This window comes from Corylus avellana, chromosome 1 (genome assembly GCF_965113065.1).
Source record: "Corylus avellana chromosome 1, dhCorAvel1.hap1.2, whole genome shotgun sequence".
Classification (NCBI taxonomy): domain Eukaryota; kingdom Viridiplantae; phylum Streptophyta; class Magnoliopsida; order Fagales; family Betulaceae; genus Corylus; species Corylus avellana.
The window spans coordinates 7,365,619-7,388,119 of NC_142490.1; the positions used below are offsets into that span (position 1 = coordinate 7,365,619).

At 37.9% G+C, this 22,501-nt stretch overlaps 2 protein-coding genes across 2 annotated transcripts; both read left to right on the forward strand.

The window, feature by feature from the left end:
* Positions 1-78: 78 nt before the first annotated feature.
* Positions 79-3,358, forward strand: LOC132172651 (putative disease resistance RPP13-like protein 3). The gene is made up of 2 exons (XM_088519359.1): positions 79-3,079; positions 3,332-3,358. The coding sequence occupies exon 1, from the start codon at positions 382-384 to the stop codon at positions 3,040-3,042; it is 2,661 nt and encodes an 886-aa protein (XP_088375485.1). The 5' UTR covers positions 79-381; the 3' UTR covers positions 3,043-3,079; positions 3,332-3,358.
* A 5,329-nt stretch (positions 3,359-8,687) lies between these two features.
* LOC132172275 (putative disease resistance RPP13-like protein 3) lies at positions 8,688-21,743 on the forward strand. The gene is made up of 5 exons (XM_088513200.1): positions 8,688-9,063; positions 14,933-17,329; positions 18,998-19,203; positions 19,586-19,825; positions 21,661-21,743. Exons 1-5 carry the CDS (start codon positions 8,804-8,806, stop codon positions 21,741-21,743), a joined length of 3,186 nt encoding a protein of 1,061 aa, XP_088369326.1. The 5' UTR covers positions 8,688-8,803.
* The last annotated feature ends 758 nt before the right edge of the window (positions 21,744-22,501 follow it).

The window sequence follows — 22,501 nt, forward strand, 5'->3', positions numbered from 1 at the left end:
AACAACTTTTATTTATCTTCCTCGTTAAGGAGTGGGGTTCGAGCTGCTTTCCTATTCACCATCTTTTGAACTCTGCATTCCTTCTTCTCTTTCCCTACCCACCAACCCCAGCTTTCCCCCAATCAACCGAAAATTGCTTCACTGTATACTGTCAATTTCTTTCCAATAACCAAATTGAGCAACCCTTTCTTCACATCCCTGAGGGTCTCTTTCCTTCCCTCTTATTTCTTTTTCTCCTTAATTATCACTACCATCTGCAACCAAGAAACAGTAAACACCAAATACAGTGAGAGAGAGAGAGAGAGAGAGAGAGACAAACAGTTTGTTAGCAGCTTTCCAACATTTCTAGCAGATTTAACGGAGGGAGTATTATAAAGAAATATGGCCGACTATGTTGTTAATTTCCTCGTAGAGTACTTGTCCCAGCAACTCGAAAAGGAAGCAAATTTCTTTGGTGGAGTGCAGGATCAAGTCAAGTCACTCCATAGGGAGCTTAGGCTTATACATATCTTCCTGGAGAGCTCCGTGGGGAAACGGAATGAGCATCCAATAGTGAAGGAGGTAGTCGGACAGATCAGGGAGGTGGCTTACGAGGCTGAGGATGTTATTGATATGTATATCCTCAAGGTTGCAGAGCACAGGAGGCGAAGCCTAGTGGAGAGGATATTTCATAGCCCCATGCACGCAATGATGCTTCGGGAAGTTCGAAATAAGATTGCAGACATCGAGAATGAAATCAATAAAATCTACAACAACAGAGAAAAGTATGGCATTGAAAGAGCTACAGAGAGTGTAGATGCAGCGGCGGCAGCGGCGACGGAGGCACTACACAAGCGTAGGAGAGAAGTTGAGGAAGATGACGTGGTGGGCTTTGTTGATGACACATCGACACTAGTGAAGCAACTTACTGAAGGGGATCGTAAGTGTGATGTCATTTCGATCATTGGAATGGGAGGGCTGGGGAAGACAACTCTTGCACGGAAAATCTACAACAATGTTGGCGTCAAGAGGCACTTTGAGTGTCGTGCATGGGTGTATGTATCTCAAGATTTCAGAACTAAAGAGCTCTTGCTTAAAATTTTGAAACAGATGGAAATATCAGAACTGCAAAGGACATTAGAAGAAGAAATGGGTATAAAAATATCAGATTTGTGGAGGACACTAGAAGGCATGGGTGTAGAAAAATTAAAAGAGCACTTGTTCAAATGCTTGCAAAGAAAAAGGTACCTAATAGTCATGGACGACATCTGGAAAACTGAAGTCTGGGATGAGGCAAGAACTGCTTTTCCTGATGATTGGAATAGAAGCAGAATATTGATCACCAGCCGCATAAAAGAAGTAGCTTCACATGCAAGCTCTACTCCTCCTTACTTTCTCCGATTTCTTGACAAAGGCGAAAGTTGGGAGCTCTTTAGTAAGAAAGTGTTTCGGGGAAGAACATGTCCTCCCGAGTTAGAAACTCCAGGGAGAAAAATCGCAGATGATTGTCGGGGCTTACCACTTTCCATTGTGGTTTTAGGGGGCCTTTTAGCAAATAGAGAGAAGACATCCCGAGAATGGTCAAAATTAATTGACCATGTAAATTGGTACCTTACTGAGGCTAATCCAATCTGCAAAGACATTTTGGCCTTAAGCTACACCAACCTACCTCGACGCTTGCAACCATGCTTTTTGTTTTTTGGTGTATATCCGGAAGACTTTGAGATCTCTGTAAGGCAATTGATCCACCTATGGACAGCTGAGGGATTTATACAGCACACTGGCAATAGAAGCATAGAAGATGTTGCCGAAGATTACTTGGAGGAACTCATTGATCGAAGCTTGATCCAAGTGAGTAGGAGGGCGACAGATGAAGGCGTAAAGAAATGTCGTATTCATGATCTTCTGCGAGACCTCTGCATATCTAAGAGCAAGGAGGACAAATTTCTTGAGCTACTTAGAGCTGGTAACCTTTCATTCCCCATCAAATCTCGTAGGCTATCCTTCAATGGTGATGGTAGCTTTCCTCTATACAATGTCCTAAACTTCTTTGATCCTCCATGTGCTCGTTCTTTGTTGTTCTTTGGCGATATCGGAGATAGAGACTTGAATTTGTTCGTCAAAAACTTCAAGTTGATTCGGGTGCTTAATTTGGAGTGTATAGTACTCGACTCAATTCCCAGAAGCATAGAAACAATGATCCACTTGAGGTACTTGAGGATAAAATTTTCTTCTATGGTAAGTGTTATTCCTGATTCATTTGGTAACCTTAGGAATCTAGAAACACTTGTCATAGAGGGTGGACGTTTTTTGTCAGATTGTCGAGTCAGTGGGATATTTAGGCTGCAGCGTTTGAGGAATCTGTATCTGGATTGGTTCGCGCCTTACCTGTTGGATGAAGTTCTATGGAACCTCCATGTCGTTTCCACTTCAACAAGTTGGCATGTTGGAGAGCAAACTTTTGCTGTCACACTGGACAAGTTTCCTTGTGTAAGGGAACTAAAAATACGATTTATCGAGAAGTACTGGAATCTTGAAGACGAGAAGAAAGCCGCAGTAGATTTTTTGGAAGGCGTTCACCATTTACGTTATCTTCAAAAATTGAAAATCGCGCACTTTCCAAGGCTTCCCAGTGATTTGAGTTCATTTCCATTGACAATCACTCAACTAACCTTAAGAGATGTTGGGTTAGAAGAAGGTGGCAGCATGACAGTGCTGGGAAACCTTCCCAATCTTCGGATATTGAAAATAAAATATTGTGACAGTATTAGAAATCTGCACGTCTTTGGAGATCATTCATTTCCTAGACTTGAAGTCCTTAAATTGGAACATTTAAAAGAAGTTGAAGAATGGAAACAAGAGGAAGGTGCAATGCCATGCCTTAGATATTTGGTTATCGCCGGATGCCTTGGTTTGACAATGCTCCCTTCGGAACTATGGAGTTTGACTGCCTTGCAAAAGGTGGAGTTCTTAGATTGCAATTTAGAATTGACAAGGATGCTTCGAGAATTGCAGATGACGGTTAGGTGTAAGCTAGTGATCGGTTCAACTAAATATTACTGATCCGTGGGTTCAAGTAATGATATCATCCATTTTGCAGGTATAGTTTTCAGTCTCTTTCATTTCTACTCTCACTTTCAACATTTGCAGCACCTAGTTATAAATATTTAGTCCTTTGATCTTTTCGTTGTTGAAAACAATATATAGTCACTAACATTCTTTTTGAAAATAAATTTATCAATTTAATTAATTATGTGATAATATAGAACTTCAACGGAAATGGAAATGGTGTTCCTCTCTATTGCTTTCATGAAGTCGTCCCCTTCAATTACTGTTATCATGTGGTTTTTAGGAGGTAGGGGGATTGATGGAGGACCAATACAGCAGTACATAACTAACGGCTATCAACCGTTATTCTGCTCATTGAAAGACTTCGGTTTGATAAGGCTGGAGTGCTCTGTTTTACGTCCCCTGTTTCTCAACAACAAGAAGGAGAATATGCACCTATTTGGATGAATAGAGCTGCGAATCATCGTTGTTAGTCTTTCCATGTGCTGTTAGAAGTATGACCAACCCATCAATAGAAGGCGCCATTGTTCTTTAAGCCGGAGAATTCGTGAACAATATGGTTTGAATTGTAATTCTAAGCCTCTTGTGCATGCTCTGTTCTGGTTGCAGGGTCTGCTTACAACCCAGCCTTTGAACATGTTAGAAATGTCCTCCTTATATAGTAAGTGACATGCGTTACTTCTAGAGGTCCGGTTGCATAAGTTTACTAGAACCTAATTTGTATGAAATTTATGTCTAATGAAATTCCACCACTCTTGTTTAAAATAATATTTTAAATTATTACTATTTGCTGTTAGCTTGTTACATTATTATATATGTATGATTAAATTATTTTATTCTTTGCTTTTCTATCTAGGCTTTTGTCTTTCTCTCACCCAAGCTAAACAGCCCCACGGCACCAATCTTTTTTCTTTTTTCTTGTCCCTTTGAGTGATTCTAGCTGGTTTCCGATTGTGTAGTTATGGTTTATACAATTTTTTTAGGTTGAATATATCTGAAATATTGAGGTTTGGCCGACTGAATCGGTGCCGGGAGAGAGAGGGATTGTGAGTTGCTGTGAGAAGAGAAGAGAAATATAGAGAAGATGGTGCTGGGCTAACGGATTTGACGGAGAAGGCAAGGAGGATGGGAGGGAGAGAGAGAGAGAGAGAGAGAGGGAGAGAAAACATTAAACAAGTCATCTAGTGTAGTTTAGCTATTTTGAAATGTCTTAGAAGTTTATAAGATCTGCAGGGATGTCATGAACTTATTTCATCTTTGGTATATAGAAGCATGTCTCACCCAGTCCTGCAGGGACTTTATGACCTGTCTCAAGTTAATGTGATTTAGTACCAAAAACTGCTTCAATTAGCTAATATTTCGTGAGCTTATGTAGAAAACAATGTTAGCATAATAATTGACTTGCAGGCAGTGAAGTCATTAAAGTAGGATTAACTAACTGGTAAAGATTAGCCCTACATGATAGGCCCTTTTTTGAACTTGTTAGAAATAAAGTTTAATTTTGGTCTAGGATTATGATTTATTTCCTTCTACGTTGATTTTTTGATAGGTCCTTTTCATATTGTTTCTAGATTTTGGATCCGGATCCCCTCCCATTAAGGGTTTAATTGGAGATTCTCCAATTGTCCATCTGGACTGTTCAAAATGATTCAACGCACTACAGAATGCCACGTGTCCCACTATAAATTAAATAATAAAATATCATTTAATCTCGGCCACCCCATGGCTTAGAGGGGTGGCCGGCCACCCCATATTATTTTATAAAAAAAATTTATTTTTATTTTATTATTTAATTTATAGTGGGACACATGGCATTGTATAGTGCGTTGGATCAAAATAAACGGTTCAGATAGACAATTTGAGGGCATCCGGATCCTTCAATTGAATGTCTTTTTTTTTTTTTAGATTTTGGCGGAAATGGTTTAAAATTTGATTTTGAAATTGTGAACAATTAGCTTGTTTTGGACGTTTAGATGTAAGAAACGGGTAGGATTTGGAAATTTGAGAAACTAGAATTTGAAAAAAAAAAAAAAAAATTCTAGGGAATCCTGGTCCCTAATCTGTTGATAAAAAAGGAGATAATAATAGTTAAATATAACTATTATTATTAGATGTTTAGCAACTTGAAAGAGATGTTGTCTTTAAATATAATAATTTCGATTTTATGTACTTTCATGATTTCTCATACAATAAACTAATTGTCTTTGAATATGATCCATTTTAGGCACCAAGGAAGCATTTTCCTAATTCACACGTTTGAAAGAGTCAATTTTGGACTTGTCTCCTAAATATTAGATTGCAAAAAGCCTTGAATTCCAGCATCTTCCTCGAAGTAGCATGAATTTGAAGAAATACTAGTAAACCCCATTGAGAATTAAATATTGTCTCATTTCCACCTAAACCACCTTGTAAGTTCGCACACCGACAGGAAAGTTGAAAATAAAGGCCTCCTGTATAGAAGTTTGACCAAATCTCGTATGAATCACTGGAAAATTTGGGTTGATAGTCAGATGGAGGGATAGCATTCTCATTGGTTCTAGTATAAAATGGTTAATTAAAACTTACTTTATCTAATTTGGCTAATAAATTTTGAAAACCACCCTACATCCTATTATCTATTCTTTCTCTATATCATTTACATAATTTTTTTTTACTCTTTTTCACTATGAAATTAATATTTGCTTTTTGATGGCAATTTGTTAATAATTTTGTTTTAAAAAACTGCAGTATGCCAGGACCATCTATAACTACTCTTTTATGGTAGTCTTCACTTCATAATTTTTCTATCATCACAACTTCATCATCGTACTCAACATTATGAACATTTTGCAAGCAAATCTTTCAATCATTAACCAAACTAAACCCGAGTATTATTGCATAAAAACACCATACATCCGGCTAGCCAAAGTGACTAAGAATTTGCTAAAGCTGGTACAGTGTTAAGCTCAACAATCCATACTTAGGGTTTGTTTGGGATTGTAATTTCAATAAGTGTGATTTTAAAATTTACGTTTTTAAATCGCAAATGTGTTTGGTAAAACATGTTAAAAAATACTTTTTTATTAAATATTTGTTATGAGAAATCATACTTTGGTTTAAATTTGCACTTTTCAAATAAGCAACCCCTAGCCTGCTTATAGAAATAGAATATTTTTTTTCCTATTTTAAATTAAGTGATTTTAAATAGCAATGCCAAACACCTTATGTTTTGCGATATCTTTTAAAAACACAGATTTTTCTTGCAAAATCACTATCCCTTAATAATAATAATAATAATAAACTTATTCTCTCTGTTTTTGAGAATGAGAAAAGTAGTTCTCAAGGGGTAGATCAATCGGCTAAAGACCACGTCTCATGAAACGGAAGTCACTAGTTCGAATTCTCCCTCTCCCTCTGTGTGGACATGTCAAAAAAAAAAAAAAAAAGGAAACGAGAATGAGAAAAGTAAATAAATAAATAATATTTTAAATAAAAAAATGAAAGTTAATAGTAAAAATATTTAGGGTCCATTTGGGATTGTGATTTCAATAAATACGATTTTAAAAATTGTGTTTTTGAAATCGCTATTTTTTAAAATCGCAAAGGCATTTGGTAAAACATGTTAACAGGTACTTTTTTATTGAATATTTGTTATGAGGAATCGTAATTTTCATTTAAATTCACATTCTTTTTCAAATAAGCAGATTATTCTTACGAAATCGCAATTCCAAACGCACCCTAAGTGATATATATATATATATATATATATATATATATATATATATATATATATATATATATATATATATATATAGTCATTTAGCTAAAATTTTGTCATATTTCATGAACGGAATATGAATGTTGTAGCACTCGTGCCTCTGGAAACACTAATAAGGGTAAAAAGACAGTTATGGTTAACAGTTATTGGTTAAAACCGCTAACCGTAACCGCCTATACGATTAACCGGCAATTAACGGTTATTTAAACGGTTAATAGTTAACCATTTTTTAAAGGAAAAAAGAAATTAAAATTTTTTTACTTAGCTCAGCTCGCCTTTCTCCTTAGCTAGCCGAGCTAGCCTGCCAGGCAAGCCGAGTACTCGAAGCTTGGCTCCTTGCTCGCCCAGCTTAAGTGCTTGACTAAGGCAATATTTAGAAGCTTAGGAAACGACATGTGTTTTATATAGGTGAGTGAAGGTGGAAGTGGTTAGTTTTTTTTCGATGTAGGACAAACAAGATAGAGAGAATTGAAAACACTTGTAGTTGTCCGTGTGGGACAAGGCCAAGAGGCAAATTGAAAACCTCACTCCCCATGCGTCATTGTTCGTGGCTTCATGCCCAATTCATCTTTTTAAAAACTTAATATTACATTATATAACATACCGACAATATATTTTTATTGTATATCATATACAATTAATATATATTCAGTGATGTTACTTAATAAGTAATATATATATATATAAAGGCGTCACGTTAGGTTTAGGAGTTAAGAGAAAATGCATAAAAATAGAATTAAAAAAAAAATTGTATTATATATGTATAATTATAATTTATATGGACTTATAAGTTACAAGTTTATAACATACATTGAAATTAAGTCTTATAAATTATAATATTAATAATATATTAATACTTAAATTGTGATATAATTATTTCAAAAAAAAAAAAGTGTGATTTAACAATCAATTGATCATGTTAAATATAAATATTATTATAATTATAATTATAAAAATATAAAAATATATATTATATAAAAAAGGTGGTTAGTGGTTAGCAAACTCAATAACCACTAACTACTAACCGTTAGGCTGTTAGCGGTTTTTTACTAACTATTTTTTAGGCAATTAACTATTATGACAATTAGCAATTATAACGATTAACGGACAGACAATAATGGCCGTGTTTTCAACCCTAGAAAACAGGCAACATATAGTCATCATATATGGGGTCAGTTTAAACCTCAAGGCTTTGCCTATAGTGATATATCCCCATGATTCACGGTGCAACGGTGGTGTTTTTGAGAAATGCTAAAATCTAATAAAGACTTCACATTTTTTTTATAAAAATTCAAGTAGCAAGATGCCACATCATATGTTTAGTATAGAGATAAAGACAAAATTAAAAAAAATAAATAAATAATAAGGTAACATCTTGTCACATAAATTTTTATAAACAAAATATAAAATTTTTATTAAATTATAGCATATCTCGTGTTTTTTAATCGGTGAAACGATCTTATCGGCAACACGTCGACCACAACAAGAAGAGACGAAAGGATGGTGAGTGGAAATAGCACTACTCTTTTTTTTATGTTCGAATCCATCGTTGAAAGAAACGAAAAAACAAGGATGTTGATCAGAAAGAAAGCAACGACTTCTTATGGTAAGAGAAAAACAGAGGATCAACAACTTTTATTTATCTTCCTCGTTAAGGAGTGGGGATCGAGCTGCTTTCCTATTCACCATCTTTTGAACTCTGCATTCCTTCTTCTCTTTCCCTACCCACCAACCCCAGCTTTCCCCCAATCAACCAAAAATGGTTTCTCTGTAGACTGTCACTGTCTCTCCAAGAACCAAATTGAGCAACCCTTTCTTCACATCTCTGAGCTAGGGTCTGTTTCCTTTCCTCTTATTTCTTTTTCTCCTTAATTATCACTACCATCTGCAACCAAGAAACAGTAAAAACCAAATACAGTGAGAGAGAGAGACAAACAGTTTGTTAGCAGCTTTCCAACATTTCCAGCAGATTTAAGGGAGGGAATATTATAAGGAAATATGGCCGACCATGTTGTTAATTTCCTCGTACAGTACTTGTCCCAGCAACTCGAAAAGGAAGCAAATTTCTTTGGTGGAGTGGAGGATCAAGTCAAGTCACTCCATAGGGAGCTTAGGCTTATAAATATCTTCCTGGAGAGCTCCGTGGGGAAACGGAATGAGCATCCAATAGTGAAGGAGGTAGTCGGACAGATCAGGGAGGTGGCTTACGAGGCTGAGGATGTTATTGATATGTATATCCTCAACGTTGCAGAGCACAGGTATTGGAATACACATGAAACATGTGTTAAATTAGCTGGCATGAGCTGTATTGGAACACACATGAAACATGTGTTAGATTAGCTGAAACTTAGTGGAGAAGTTTATTATTAGTTGAGTGTATTTTTTACAGCAAAGTATCTAATCTAATCTAATATAATATATAATAGGAGAGTTTTCTACAGGAGAGTCTAATAACTTGACACGTGGCATTACATTTAATTGACAGTTATTTAGTTTAAATTAAACTCTGCTAGGAGAAGCTAATATAATGACATGTGGCATTCCATTAATCTGACAAGTGATTATTTTAAATGAAACTGACATTTAATTGATAGTTGTTTAGTTTAAATTAAACTCTGCCAAGAAAGGCTAATATCATGACATGTGGCATTTTATTAATCTGACAAGTGATTATTTTAAATGAAACTGTGCGTTTAAGTTTGTAAATCAAAACACACGTAACACATTTTCACATCGCTTCAAACTGCTCTCTCTCTCTCACACTCAACTACCATCAAGCGTACAAAATATATAACTTTGTACAGTTTCTTTTAGCCATGAAACTGCTCTGTCTCTCTTCCTCTATTCTTCTGTTCTTTCCAATTGTTTCACAACCCTCTGAAATTTCACTGTATCGACATCGTGTAAGTTTATTTTATCTCTTTTCAAAATTTAATTACCTTTTTTAGACTACCAATTAGATCTCCATCTTCTTCCTTGCTTTCTGTTTATTGAATTTCATTGAAATATGTTTATTTTAGATTCCTTTTAGATTCTTTTTTCAAATACGTTTATTTTAGGCCATATAAATATGGGTTTAGTGAATTGATATTAGGGGAATTGGGAAAAATGGGCGTTAATGGCATTGAATTGGGTACTTTTGTTTGGTTGGTTTCTACAAATGAAAAAGTAAATAAATAAATAAATTCCCGAAAACTGTACACTCAACCACCATCAACATTTTAAAAAAACAAGACAAATTAAAACCACAAAAACAGTTTCTACCCCATTCAAGAACAAACACTTACAATTCTCTTATGTCTAATATCTCATTATACCCTCTGAAATATCTTCATTCTACACCCAGTAAGTTTATTCTATTCCTTTTAAAAATTTAGTTTAAATTGTGCTTATTTGTTAAGTATGACTTGAATTAAAAGTCATGGTGGGACCCAATATTTTGTCTCCTTCTTCAAGTAGGAGAGGTTTTTTGGTTCAACCGGTTTACTCCTTTTGGGTTTAGGAGACTTTTGTCCAAGTTTGATTTGGAGTCCTTCTCCTATGTGTAATTGGACTCCTTGTTTGATTTATAGTAGGAGTCCTAGACCAACATGTAAAAGGAGAGTTAAAGCTTCTATATAAGGAACAAAGCACAAGGTGAATTTGTGTGTGTGCCAAAAACGTGAAGCACCAAAGGGAGGAGAGAATTTGAGAGAAGGAGGTACAAGGGCAGCAAGGGTGTTTTCTTCTTGGTGGTTTTTGGAGGAGCCAAAAACAAGTGATTAGAAGAAAAAGGGTGCTGCAGAGTGAGAGAAGAAAATAGAGATCAGTCGCCATCTGTTCCAGCAAAAGAAGAGTTTGTACATCTGTCTTTTGTATTCTATTTTGGGAATAATCTTTCTTGTGTGATAGTGAGATTTGGGTGTATTGGGGCTTTGGGATCTGAGTGATTTTCTCTCTACTATTTTTGTACTCCATCTTTTGATAGTGGATTTTTCTCCGGGTCGTCTTCGCCAGTGGATGTAGGCTTGTTAAGCCGAACCACTTAAATCTTTGTGTCGTGTGTGATTTGATTGCCTAATCTTTGTTATTCCGCATTCTTCTTATTTTTTCGCATCTCACGGGTCTTGGGAAATAGGATTAATTTCCTAACAACTGGTATCAGAGCTGTTGGTTCAAGTGGGAGCGATGACAGGTGAAGAAGGAAAGATGGGAATCGAGAAATTCGACGGCAAAGATTTTGGATTTTGGAAGGTACAGATTGAAGATATTCTTTATGGGAAGGATCTTCATCAACCTCTTTTGGAAGAACAACCCGACGACATGGATGATAGCGAGTGGGCTCTGCTTGATCGTAAAGCCCTAGCAGTTATCAGGTTATCACTGTCAAAATCAGTTGCACACAACGTTGTAAAGGAGAAGACAGCAGCAGGTCTAATGGCGGCTTTGTCAAGCATGTATGAGAAGCCGTCGGCTAACAACAAGGTGCATCTGATGAAGAAATTGTTCAACCTAAAGATGGCGGAAGGAGCTTCGGTGGCACATCATCTCAATGAGTTCAACACCATCACAAATCAATTGTCCTCGGTGGAAATTAATTTTGATGGTGAGGTTCGCGCGTTGATCGTCTTGGCATCTTTGCCAAATAGCTGGGAAGCAGTGAGGATGGCTGTGAGTAACTCTGTAGGAAAGAGTAAACTGAGCTATGAAGACGTCAGAGATTTGATTCTCAGTGAAGAGGTTCGCAGAAGAGATGCGGGTGAAGCCTCTTGTTCTGGTGCTGCTTTAAACCTCGAGACTCGGGGCAGAGGACAAGATAGAAACTCTGGTCAAGGCAGATCAAATTCCAGAAAAGGGAGAAGCAAATCTAGATTCAGACAACAACCTGAGTGTTGGAACTGTGGCAAGATTGGCCACTACAAGAAGAATTGCAGGGAACTGCGGAAGGAGACTGAGAACGATTATGCAAACGTAGTGACAGAAGAAGTATATGATGCCCTACTTCTATCTGTTGACAGTCCCCTTGATTCTTGGGTCTTAGATTCAGGAGTATCTTTTCATACGACAGCGATCCGTGAAATTCTCGAGAACTATGTTGCTGGAGATTTCGGGAAGGTGTATTTGGCTGACGGAACGACGCTGGATGTTGTGGGCCTAGGCGATGTTCGCATTAAAGTTCACAGTGACTCGGTATGGAAGCTACAGAAGGTCAGGCATGTTCCTGAACTGAAGAAGAATCTGATTTCAGTAGGACAGCTTGATGAAGAAGGGCATTCAATTCATTTCCATGGTGGAAAGTGGAAGGTCAGCAAGGGAGCCATGATTTTGGCTACTGGTCATAAAACAAATACTCTCTATATGACCATGAACAGCAAGGATACAGATGCTGTTGTAGATACGACTGCTGACTCAAAACTATGGCACCGAAGGCTTGGGCACATGAGCGGGAAAGAGATGAAGGTACTTATGTCAAAAGGGAAACTACCGAGGTTAAAGTCAGTTGAGTCTGATTTGTGTGAAGGCTGCATCATAAGGAAGCAGAAGAAGGTGAGTTTCGCGGAAGTTGGCAAAGCACCTAAGCTTGGAAAGCTGGAGCTGGTACACACGGATTTGTGGGGTCCAGCACCAGTGGCATCTCTTGGAGGCTCGCGGTATTACATCACATTTATTGATGACTCAAGCAGGAAGGTATGGGTTTATTTCTTGAAAAGTAAATCTGATGTATTTGAGACTTTTAAGAAATGGAAGGCCATGGTTGAGACTGAAACGGGCTTAAAGCTCAAGCGTTTGAGATCAGACAATGGAGGAGAATACGAAGATAGGGGGTTTAAACAGTTTTGCGTAGTGAATAGGATTAGAATGGAGAAAACTATCCTGGGAATGCCGCAGCGGAATGACGTGGCTAAGTGCATGAACATAACTCTCAATGAGCGTGCTAGGAGTATGAGGTTGCATGCTGGGTTACCAAAGACTTTCTGGGCTGATGCAGTGAGCACTGCTGCATACCTGATAAATAGGGGGTCTTTCGTTCCCCTGAGCCATAGACTACCGGAAGAAGTCTGGAGTGGAAAAGAGGTAAATCTTTCACATCTGAAAGTTTTTGGTTGTGCTTCGTATGTCCAAGTTGAGTCTGATGCTATGAGTAAACTAGATGGTAAATCTAGAAAGTGTTTCTTCATTGGATATGGAGATGAGGCCTTCGGTTATCGATTTTGGGATGATCAAAATCGGAAGATCATTAGAAGTTGGAATGTGACTTTTAATGAGTGTGCTATGTACAAGGATGGGTCAAGTGCAGAATCTGAAGTTACAAAGCAGGAACCGAAGAAGTCTGAGTTTGTTAACTTAGATGATCTTTCTGAAAGTACAGTTCAGAAAGAGAAACAATTCGTGGAGGTAGAGCTTGATGAACAGTGTTCACTCACGGATGAATGTGATGACAGAAAATCTTCAAGAAACTTACAGCACCGGGAAGAGTCTTATTCTTTAGCAAGAGGCAAAGAGAAACAGGATCGAAAAGCAACAAAGAGGTATGGCTTTGAAGATATGGTTTCTTTTGCTCTAACGGCTTGTAGTGGAGATCCATCGTCAACTCAGAATAGTACACTAAAAGAGGTGGAGTTACTACGGAGAGGTAAAACTTGGGAATCTGGAGAATTACCCAAAGGAAAGAAGGCTAAAGGGTGTAGATGGGTCTACAGGAAGAAAGAGTCATCGGATAAAGCTGTATGGTCGACAGGACAGATAGGGAGGCATGGTGCTATGTCTAAACCAAGTCCTATGCTCAAGTTCAAGAGGCACTTGGACTTGAGTGACACTTGTGGAGTGTGATTGCCCTTAGGGGCTGAGGCGGAGACAATCGGACGAGACACGTTTTGGTAGACTTGATGGGATTCAAGTCAAGGTGGAGATTGTTAAGTATGACTTGAATTAAAAGTCATGGTGGGACCCAATATTTTGTCTCCTTCTTCAAGTAGGAGAGGTTTTTTGGTTCAACCGGTTTACTCCTTTTGGGTTTAGGAGACTTTTGTCCAAGTTTGATTTGGAGTCCTTCTCCTATGTGTAATTGGACTCCTTGTTTGATTTATAGTAGGAGTCCTAGACCAACATGTAAAAGGAGAGTTAAAGCTTCTATATAAGGAACAAAGCACAAGGTGAATTTGTGTGTGTGCCAAAAACGTGAAGCACCAAAGGGAGGAGAGAATTTGAGAGAAGGAGGTACAAGGGCAGCAAGGGTGTTTTCTTCTTGGTGGTTTTTGGAGGAGCCAAAAACAAGTGATTAGAAGAAAAAGGGTGCTGCAGAGTGAGAGAAGAAAATAGAGATCAGTCGCCATCTGTTCCAGCAAAAGAAGAGTTTGTACATCTGTCTTTTGTATTCTATTTTGGGAATAATCTTTCTTGTGTGATAGTGAGATTTGGGTGTATTGGGGCTTTGGGATCTGAGTGATTTTCTCTCTACTATTTTTGTACTCCATCTTTTGATAGTGGATTTTTCTCCGGGTCGTCTTCGCCAGTGGATGTAGGCTTGTTAAGCCGAACCACTTAAATCTTTGTGTCGTGTGTGATTTGATTGCCTAATCTTTGTTATTCCGCATTCTTCTTATTTTTTCGCATCTCACGGGTCTTGGGAAATAGGATTAATTTCCTAACATTATTATGTTTACAAACCGCCATTTATTGTGCGCATTTATTTGAGTTTATTATGATATTTAGTCAACGGCAGATTGTTTAAATTTCAATTGTTTTTAATATGTTTACAAATTGCCATTGTTCAATGTTATTGTTTATGTTAACACTGTCATTCACTGTTATTGTTCGATTTGCTGTTATTATTTTTGATGAGTCTATTTGAAAACACGTGTTTTAATGGTTAGTTCAAAAATTTCCCTGCAAACCCCATATTAAAAAATGGCTCTCAAGTCTCAATCCCAAAACGTTTTACAACATTTTGCTAGAATACTCATTTGGATTTTTCTGCAGTTTTTACATCTTGTTTTGTATAAATACTCTTCTGTAAATTTTTTATTCATTTTAATACGAAATCCTGGTGATTCAACCAAAGAATATTTCTGTGCTCGCATACTCTGTTCTTCATTTTCTCTGTTTTTCATTCATCCACAACATATTGAATCTCACATTTGATAACAGGAGGCGGAGCCTAGTGGAGAGGATATTTCATAGCCCCATGCACGCAATGATGCTTCGCGATGTTGGAAACAAGATTACAGTCATCAAGAATGCAATCACTGAAATCTACGACAATAGAGAAAGGTATGGCATTGAAAGAGCCACAGAGAGTGTAGATGCAGCGGCGGCAGCGGCGACAGAGGCACTACACAAGCATAGGAGAGAAGTTGAGGAAGATGATGTGGTGGGCTTCGTTGATGACTCATCGACACTGGTGAAGCAACTTACTGAAGGGGGTCGTAAGTTTGACGTCATTTCGATAATTGGCATGGGCGGGTTGGGGAAGACAACTCTTGCCAAGAAAATCTACAACAATGTTTGCGTCAAGAGGCACTTTGAGTGTCGTGCATGGGTGTATGTATCTCAAGATTTCAAAACTAAAGAGCTCTTGCTTAAAATTTTGAAACAAATGGAAATATCAGAACTGCAAAGGACATTACAAGAAGAAATGGGTATAGAAATATCAGATATGTGGAGGACACTAGAAGGCATGAGCGTAGAAAAATTGAAAGAGCAGTTGTCCAAATGCTTGCAAAGAAAAAGGTACCTAATAGTCATGGACGACATCTGGAAAACTGAATTCTGGGATGAGGCAAGAACTGCTTTTCCTGATGATTGGAATGAAAGCAGAATATTGATCACAAGCCGCATAAAAGAAGTAGCTTCACATGCAAGTCCTACTCCTCCCCACTTTCTCGCATTTCTTAACAAAGATGAAAGTTGGGAGCTCTTTAGTAAGAAAGTGTTTCGGGGAAGAACATGTCCTCCCGAGTTAGAAACTCTAGGGAGAAAAATCGCAGATGATTGTCGTGGCTTACCACTTTCCATTGTGGTTTTAGGGGGCCTTTTAGCAAATAGAGAGAAGACATCCCGAGAATGGTCCAAATTAATTGGCAATGTAAATTGGTACCTTACTGAGGCTAATCCAATCTGCAAAGATATTTTGGCCTTAAGCTACGCCAACCTACCTCGACGCTTGCAACCATGCTTTTTGTATTTTGGTGTATACCCGGAAGACTTTGAGATCTCTGTAAGACAATTGATCCACCTATGGACAGCTGAGGGATTTATACAGCACTCTGGCAATAGAAGCATAGAGGATGTTGCCGAAGATTACTTGGAGGAGCTCATTGATCGAAGCTTGATCCAAGTGAGTAGGAGGGCGATAGATGAAGGCATAAAGAAATGTCGTATTCATGATCTTCTGCGAGACCTCTGCATATCTAAGAGCAAGGAGGACAAATTTCTTGAGCTACTTAAAGCTGGTAACCTTTCATTCCCCATCAAATCTCGTAGACTATCCTTCCATGGTGATGGTAGCTTTCCTCTATACAATGTCCTAAACTTCTTTGATCCTCCATGTGCTCGTTCTTTGTTGTTCTTTGGCGATGTTGGAGATAGAGACTTGAATTTGTTCGTCAAAAACTTCAAGTTGATTCGGGTGCTTAATTTGGAGTGTATAGTACTCGACTCAATTCCCAGAAGCATAGAAACAATGATCCACTTGAGGTACTTGAGGATAAAATTATCTGAGTCATTAAGTGTTATTCCTGATTGCTTTGGTAACCTTAGAAATCTAGAAACACTTGTCATAGAGGGTGGAGATTTTGAAGAAGATTATCCAGTAAGTAGGGTAACCGGGATATTTAAGTTGCAGCGTTTGAGGAATCTATATCTGAAAGAGTTCCTGCCGTTGCCTTTCCATTTGGATGGAGTTGTACGGAACCTCGAAATCCTTTCCGTTTCAACATGTTGGCATGATGGGGAGCAAACTTTTGCTATCGCACTGGACAAGTTTCCTTGTGTAAGGGAACTAACATTACGATTTATTTACAAGGAGATCAATTTTGAAGAAAACAAAAAAGCAGTAGATTTGTTGGAAGGCCTCCGCCATTTACGTTATCTTCAAAAATTGAGAATTGAGGGATTCCAAATGCTTCCTAGTGATTCGAGTTCATTTCCATTGACAATCACTCAACTAACCTTAAGAGATGTTAGGTTAGAAGAAGGTGGCGGCATGACAGTGCTGGGAAACCTTCCCAATCTTCAGATACTGAAAATAAAAGAGTGTTACGTTAGTAATCTGCACGTCTCTGGAGATTCATTTCCTAGACTCGAAGTCCTTAAATTGCGAAGTTTGGGACATTTTAAAGAATGGAAACAAGAGGAAGGTGCAATGCCATGCCTTAGATATTTGGTTATCGAAGATTGCCATAGTTTGACCAGGCTCCCTCCGGAACTATGGAGTTTGACTGCCTTGCAAAACGTGGAGGTGTTTTATGCTAACTTTATATTGGAACAGATGCTTCGAGAATTGCAGATGAAGGTTAGGTGTAAGCTAGTGATTTGTGAATTCAAGTAATGATATCATCCAAAGACCCATTTTGCAGGTATACTTTTCTTTCTCTTTTCATTTCTATTCTCACTTTTAACATTTGCAGCACCTAATTATAAATACGTAGTCCTTTGATCTTTTCGTCGTTGAAAACAATATATATAGTCACTAACATTCTTTTTGAAAATAAATTTATCAATTTAATTAATTATGTGATAATATAGAACTTCAACGGAAATGGAGATGGTGTTCCTCTCTATTGCTTTCATGAAGTCGTCCCCTTCAATTACTGTTATCATGTGGTTTTTAGGAGGGAGGGGGATTGATGGAGGACCAATACAGCAGTACATAACTAACGGCTATCAGCCGTTATTCTGCTGATTGAAAGACTTTGGTTTGATAAGGCTGGAGTGCTCTGTTTTACGTCCCCTGTTTCTCAATTACAAGAAGGAGAATATGCACGTATTTGGATGAATAGGGCTGGGAATCATCGTTGTTAGTCTTTCCATGCATTGTTAGAAGTATGACCAACCCATCAACAGAAGGCGCCATTGTTCTTTAAGCCGGAGAATTCGTAAACAATATGGTTTGAATGTAATTGTAAGCCTGTTGTGCATGTTCTGTTCTGGTTGCATGCAGGATCTGCTATTAATACTGGGCCAATTGGAAAGGAAAGGAGTGTGCCAAGGATTGCCATTGTTTAAATGTTTGGATTTTTGTCATTAAACTCTTTTGAATGGTTTTTCTGATGTTTCTGAACTCATCTGGCTTTAGGCTCTTGTAGCTTAACAGGTTTAAGCTTTGCCATAGAGATTAAAATTCTATCTTTTGACACCTGGATGGAGTTCTGCTGCCTTTCATCTCCTTGGTTTCTTTTAATTAGGAAGAATTTTCAAGTTATATTATGTCACAAAATGTGTTTTTTATATGGTAAGGGACATCTGTCACTTTTAGAGGTCGGGTTACATAAGTTTACTAAAAATTTATGTCCCGTGGAATTCCACCACTCTTGTTTAAAATAGTAATTTTAAATTATTACTCTTTGTTGTTAGCTTGTTACATTATTATGTATGATTAAATTATTTTTGTTAGTTTCTTGACTGTGGAACTAATATTTGCTTTTATGAAGGCAATTTGTTAACCATTTTGTTTTTAAAAAGTGTAGTATCTGTAACAACTCTTTTACTTTAGTCTTTCACTTCATAATTTCTCAGTCATCACAACTTCATCATCATAGTCAACATTATGCATATTGACAAGCAAACGATTGGCTCTTTCAATCCACTTCTTTATTTTTGCTTTGTTTGCTGCTTTTCTCTTCCTGAAATTGTTTACAAAAATAACCGAATTGATGCCCTCATTGTTCTCAATGAACACAAGTTTTCTCCAAATTGTATTAGAAGAAAATTTTTAACTTAGCCTATAAATTTGTCATGTGTCTCTTAATATGTATTCTCACGTGATTTTTTTAATTAGCCAGTATAAGGCAACCTAGGATGAGGAGGACACAAAAAGAACACTAACAGAGCACCTAGCATTTCTTAAAATAATATGTGAGAAACACGTGATTTTTTAATAAAACTATTTCAAAATATGAATTTCTAATATGCACGGATCATCACCATTTCCAACGAGATTGAGAGAAACCAATTAGGCAAAAGGGTGAAACAAAATTGTCTCAATTATTACAGGCTTGTGAATTTGAAGTACAAAGATGGGCATAGTGTTACAGAGTATCTAAGTAATGTGCAGGAATTGTTGAATGAGTTGTCTACCATAAAACTTTCACTAGATGATGAGGTGCAAGCATTACTTGTGTTGAATTCTTTGTCAGATAGTTGGGAAACCTTGGTGGTGTCACTCAGTAATTCGGCTCCCAACAGTATGATAACTATGGGTATGGTAAAAGATAGCATGTTCAATGAAGAGGCAAGAAGAAAAGAGCAATGTATTTCTTTTCATTCATAGGCAATTGTTACAGAAAGGTAGGGGAGAAGTAAAAGCAGAAAACCTCGCAGGTATGACGGTCGTGACAAGTCAAGAGGAAAGTCCTACTAAAAAACAGATATTAAATGTTTTCACTGTGGCAAGCTTGGGCATATAAGAAGAGAATGCAGAAAGTTAATCGAACAATTGAAAGAAAAAGACAAAGACAAAGAACGTCAAGGAAAAAAAAACACTGTAGTAGTTGCATCTAATGGTGATGTGGTATTTGCGTTTTGCTGAACCTTATACTAATCTCGCATGTGATGAATCTACATGGATAGTTCATACAACAGGATCTTTTCATATTACTCCACATAGAGATTTCTTCTCTTCCTACACCAATGGCGATTTTGGTTATGTCAAGATAGGAAATGAAGTAAAGTGTAAAGTTGTGAGCATGAAAGATATACAGCTAGAAATCAACATTGAGTGCAAATTGATTCTCAACGATGTGAGACATGTTTCTGAAATGCGCTTCAACTTGATTTTTATTGGGAAACTTGATGATGAAGGCTACCACAATTACCTTGCAGGTGGATAGTGGAAACTAAATAAAGGTTCTCTTATCTTAGCCAAGGGAAAAAAATTAACACTCTCTATAAGACAAATGCAAAACTAGTCAAGGGTGATGCGATTGTTATTGAAATAAAAACTCAGCTGTGGTATGGCACAAGAGGCTTAGTCAAATGAGTGAGAAGGGACTTCAAATTCTTGCCAAGGCGCAACTTCTCCCTAATAATAAAGGTACGTCACTAATATCATATACTCATTGTCTTCTTGGAAAACAAAGAAAAGTTTCGTTTCGAAAATCCTTTTCATCAAGAAAGTCTACTATTCTTGATTTAGTTCACACTGAGGTATGCCCTATGAACACTAAAACTCTAGATGGTGCACTTTATTATGTGACTTTTATTGATGACCACTCTAAAAAGGTATGGGTGCTTGCTTTGAAAACCAAAGATATCAGGTCTCGTACACACCATGACGTACATTAAGCTACCCATGGCTGATGCATAAGGCACTTTCTTCATTTCATCTTTTTCTTTCTCACTTGTAGGACTTTGCTTTGAACTCAACTTCAAATGACCTGCAAGTGTAGAGCTCACTGGTTTTGCCGTGCTCAAGTTGAACCTATCAAATACCTTTTCGATATAATTCTCTTGTGATAGCCACAATTTTCCTTTCTTCCAGTCACGAGAGATCTTTATACTAAGGATCTACTTTGTGGGTCCCAAGCCCTTCATAGCAAAGGACTTACTCAACTCTTTCTTCAGTCTGTCAATTTTACTACTGTCATGACAAACAATTAACATGTCGTCCACGTATAGCAAGAGAATAATAAATTCTCCATTAGAGAATCTCTTCACAAATACACAATGATCTGATATAGTTCTGGCATACACATGATCAACCATAAAGGAATCAAACTTCTTATACCACTGTCTCGGTGCCTGCTTGAGTCCGTACAAGCTCTTTTTCAACCGACACACTAAATGTTCTTTACCTTTAGCTGTGAACCCTTCTAGTTGCTCTATATAAATTTCCTTCTCCAAGTCACCATGAAAGAAAGCAGTCTTCACATCAAGCTGTTCGATCTCCAAATTAATTTTGGCAGCCAAACCCAAAACAACTCTAATAGAAGACATCTTTATCACGGGCGAAAAATTTCATCAAAATCAATGCCATTTTTTTGACCGAACCCCTTTACAACTAGTTGTGCCTTGTATCTTGGCTATGATTTGTTAGGTTCAATCTTGCATCTAAACACCCATTTATTCTTGAGTGCTCTCTTGCCCATTCTCATTGGATCAAGTAATATTGCAAAGAACAAAAAACCCTAGCTGTCTCTTTTCTCTCTAGCCGCTAGAGAGAAAAGCGAAACCCTTCAGCCACATAGGGGAGGAGGGTTGGCCGTTTGGCTGCCTCCCTCCTCCCCTCGTCCTCCTCGCTCCGGTGCTAGTTATTTACCTGATATCCTAGCCCCGGTGCCTCCTCTCTTCCCCTTCCTTGCCGCTCTTTTCCTCCTTTGTTTTCTCCATTTTTGCCCCTTCCCTGCCCTTTTTCTTCCCCCGCCTTCATTTTCTACAGCGAGCTCCTTGGCCTTGTTTTGGCTCTTTGTGGGTTCGAATTTTGTCTGTGGTCACCGCCGACCTGTGTCACTGCTTTGCTGCCCGCTATTAGGGTTTTCTTTCATGCGTCCCCACCTCGTCGAGCTCCCACGCCCCTTACGCGGCGGTTTCCGGCCTGCACAGGTCCGGCTCCCTTTCGGCTACCGTCTTCCCACTCTGTACTCATTTTCCCTTTTTTTTCCCTGTTTTGGTGGTTCCTTGTTGTTTTTTCCATTTTTCTTGTTTGTGGTTGTTTTTAGGTCCTGCTTTGCCAGTCTTCTCTGCGCCTGTTCGCCACCCACCATCCACTGTTGGGCCTTTCGACGCGTCCCCGCCGCGATGAGCTTCCAACGCCCCTTCGGTTTTCGGTTCCCGGCGTGTGCGTGATCGGAGTGTGCTGTTTCTTTTCTTGTTTTATTTTCCTGTTCTGTTGCTTCTTTAAGATGTATTTATGTTTTGGCGTGTGTTTTTTCCCTGTATTATTTAATTTACCTATTTTGTTCGGCTTGTAATAAAGCGTTTTCCTCTCTCACTCGATCTATGTCGCCTTTGGGTTAATTAGTTTTGGTCCAGACCTTTGGGTTGTGGATGTAATCATTATCTTGGCCTTCGGGTCGAGGATAAAGAGTTTTGGCATGAGAGTCTTTCCACTCTCAGGGTCGAGGAATAATTGCTATCCATGCATTTGGTTGAGTCTGTCTGTCACAGATCTAGCATGAAATCTGATTTTAGTCATGGGTTAGCAGATTAGTCTCGAATCTTGTACTAAACCTGGTAATCTTGTAGCTTTATGCTATGGTTGTTTTAGAGCTTTACTCTGTGACGTAAGAGCTTTATGCTCGTGGTATTATTAAATGAAATGTTATGTTTTTCTATAAAAAAAAAAATAAAAAAATAAAAAACGTAATATTGCAGAGGCAGAATAATAATGGGTCAGAGCATCCCATCCTTTAATCCCCCGTACACGTAGGTCTCAATAAAAATCTCATCGAATCAGAATCTTCAAAGTTTACTATATATACAATGGATTTCTTAATTTGGGCCCCCCCAAAGATTGACAAAACAAACTACTCGTCTTTGAATATGATCCATTTTAGGCGT

What these genes read in the sequence shown, in the direction of transcription:
- LOC132172651 (XM_088519359.1), top strand. Translation starts at nt 382, where the DNA reads ATGGCCGACTATGTTGTTAATTTCCTCGTAGAGTACTTGTCCCAGCAA.
- LOC132172275 (XM_088513200.1), top strand. Translation starts at nt 8,804, where the DNA reads ATGGCCGACCATGTTGTTAATTTCCTCGTACAGTACTTGTCCCAGCAA. An exon ending in CTAGTGATTTGTGAATTCAA is followed by an intron (nt 17,330 to 18,997) that starts GTAATGATATCA and finishes CAATTATTACAG; the next exon opens with GCTTGTGAATTTGAAGTACA. An exon ending in CAACAGTATGATAACTATGG is followed by an intron (nt 19,204 to 19,585) that starts GTATGGTAAAAG and finishes TTCATACAACAG; the next exon opens with GATCTTTTCATATTACTCCA.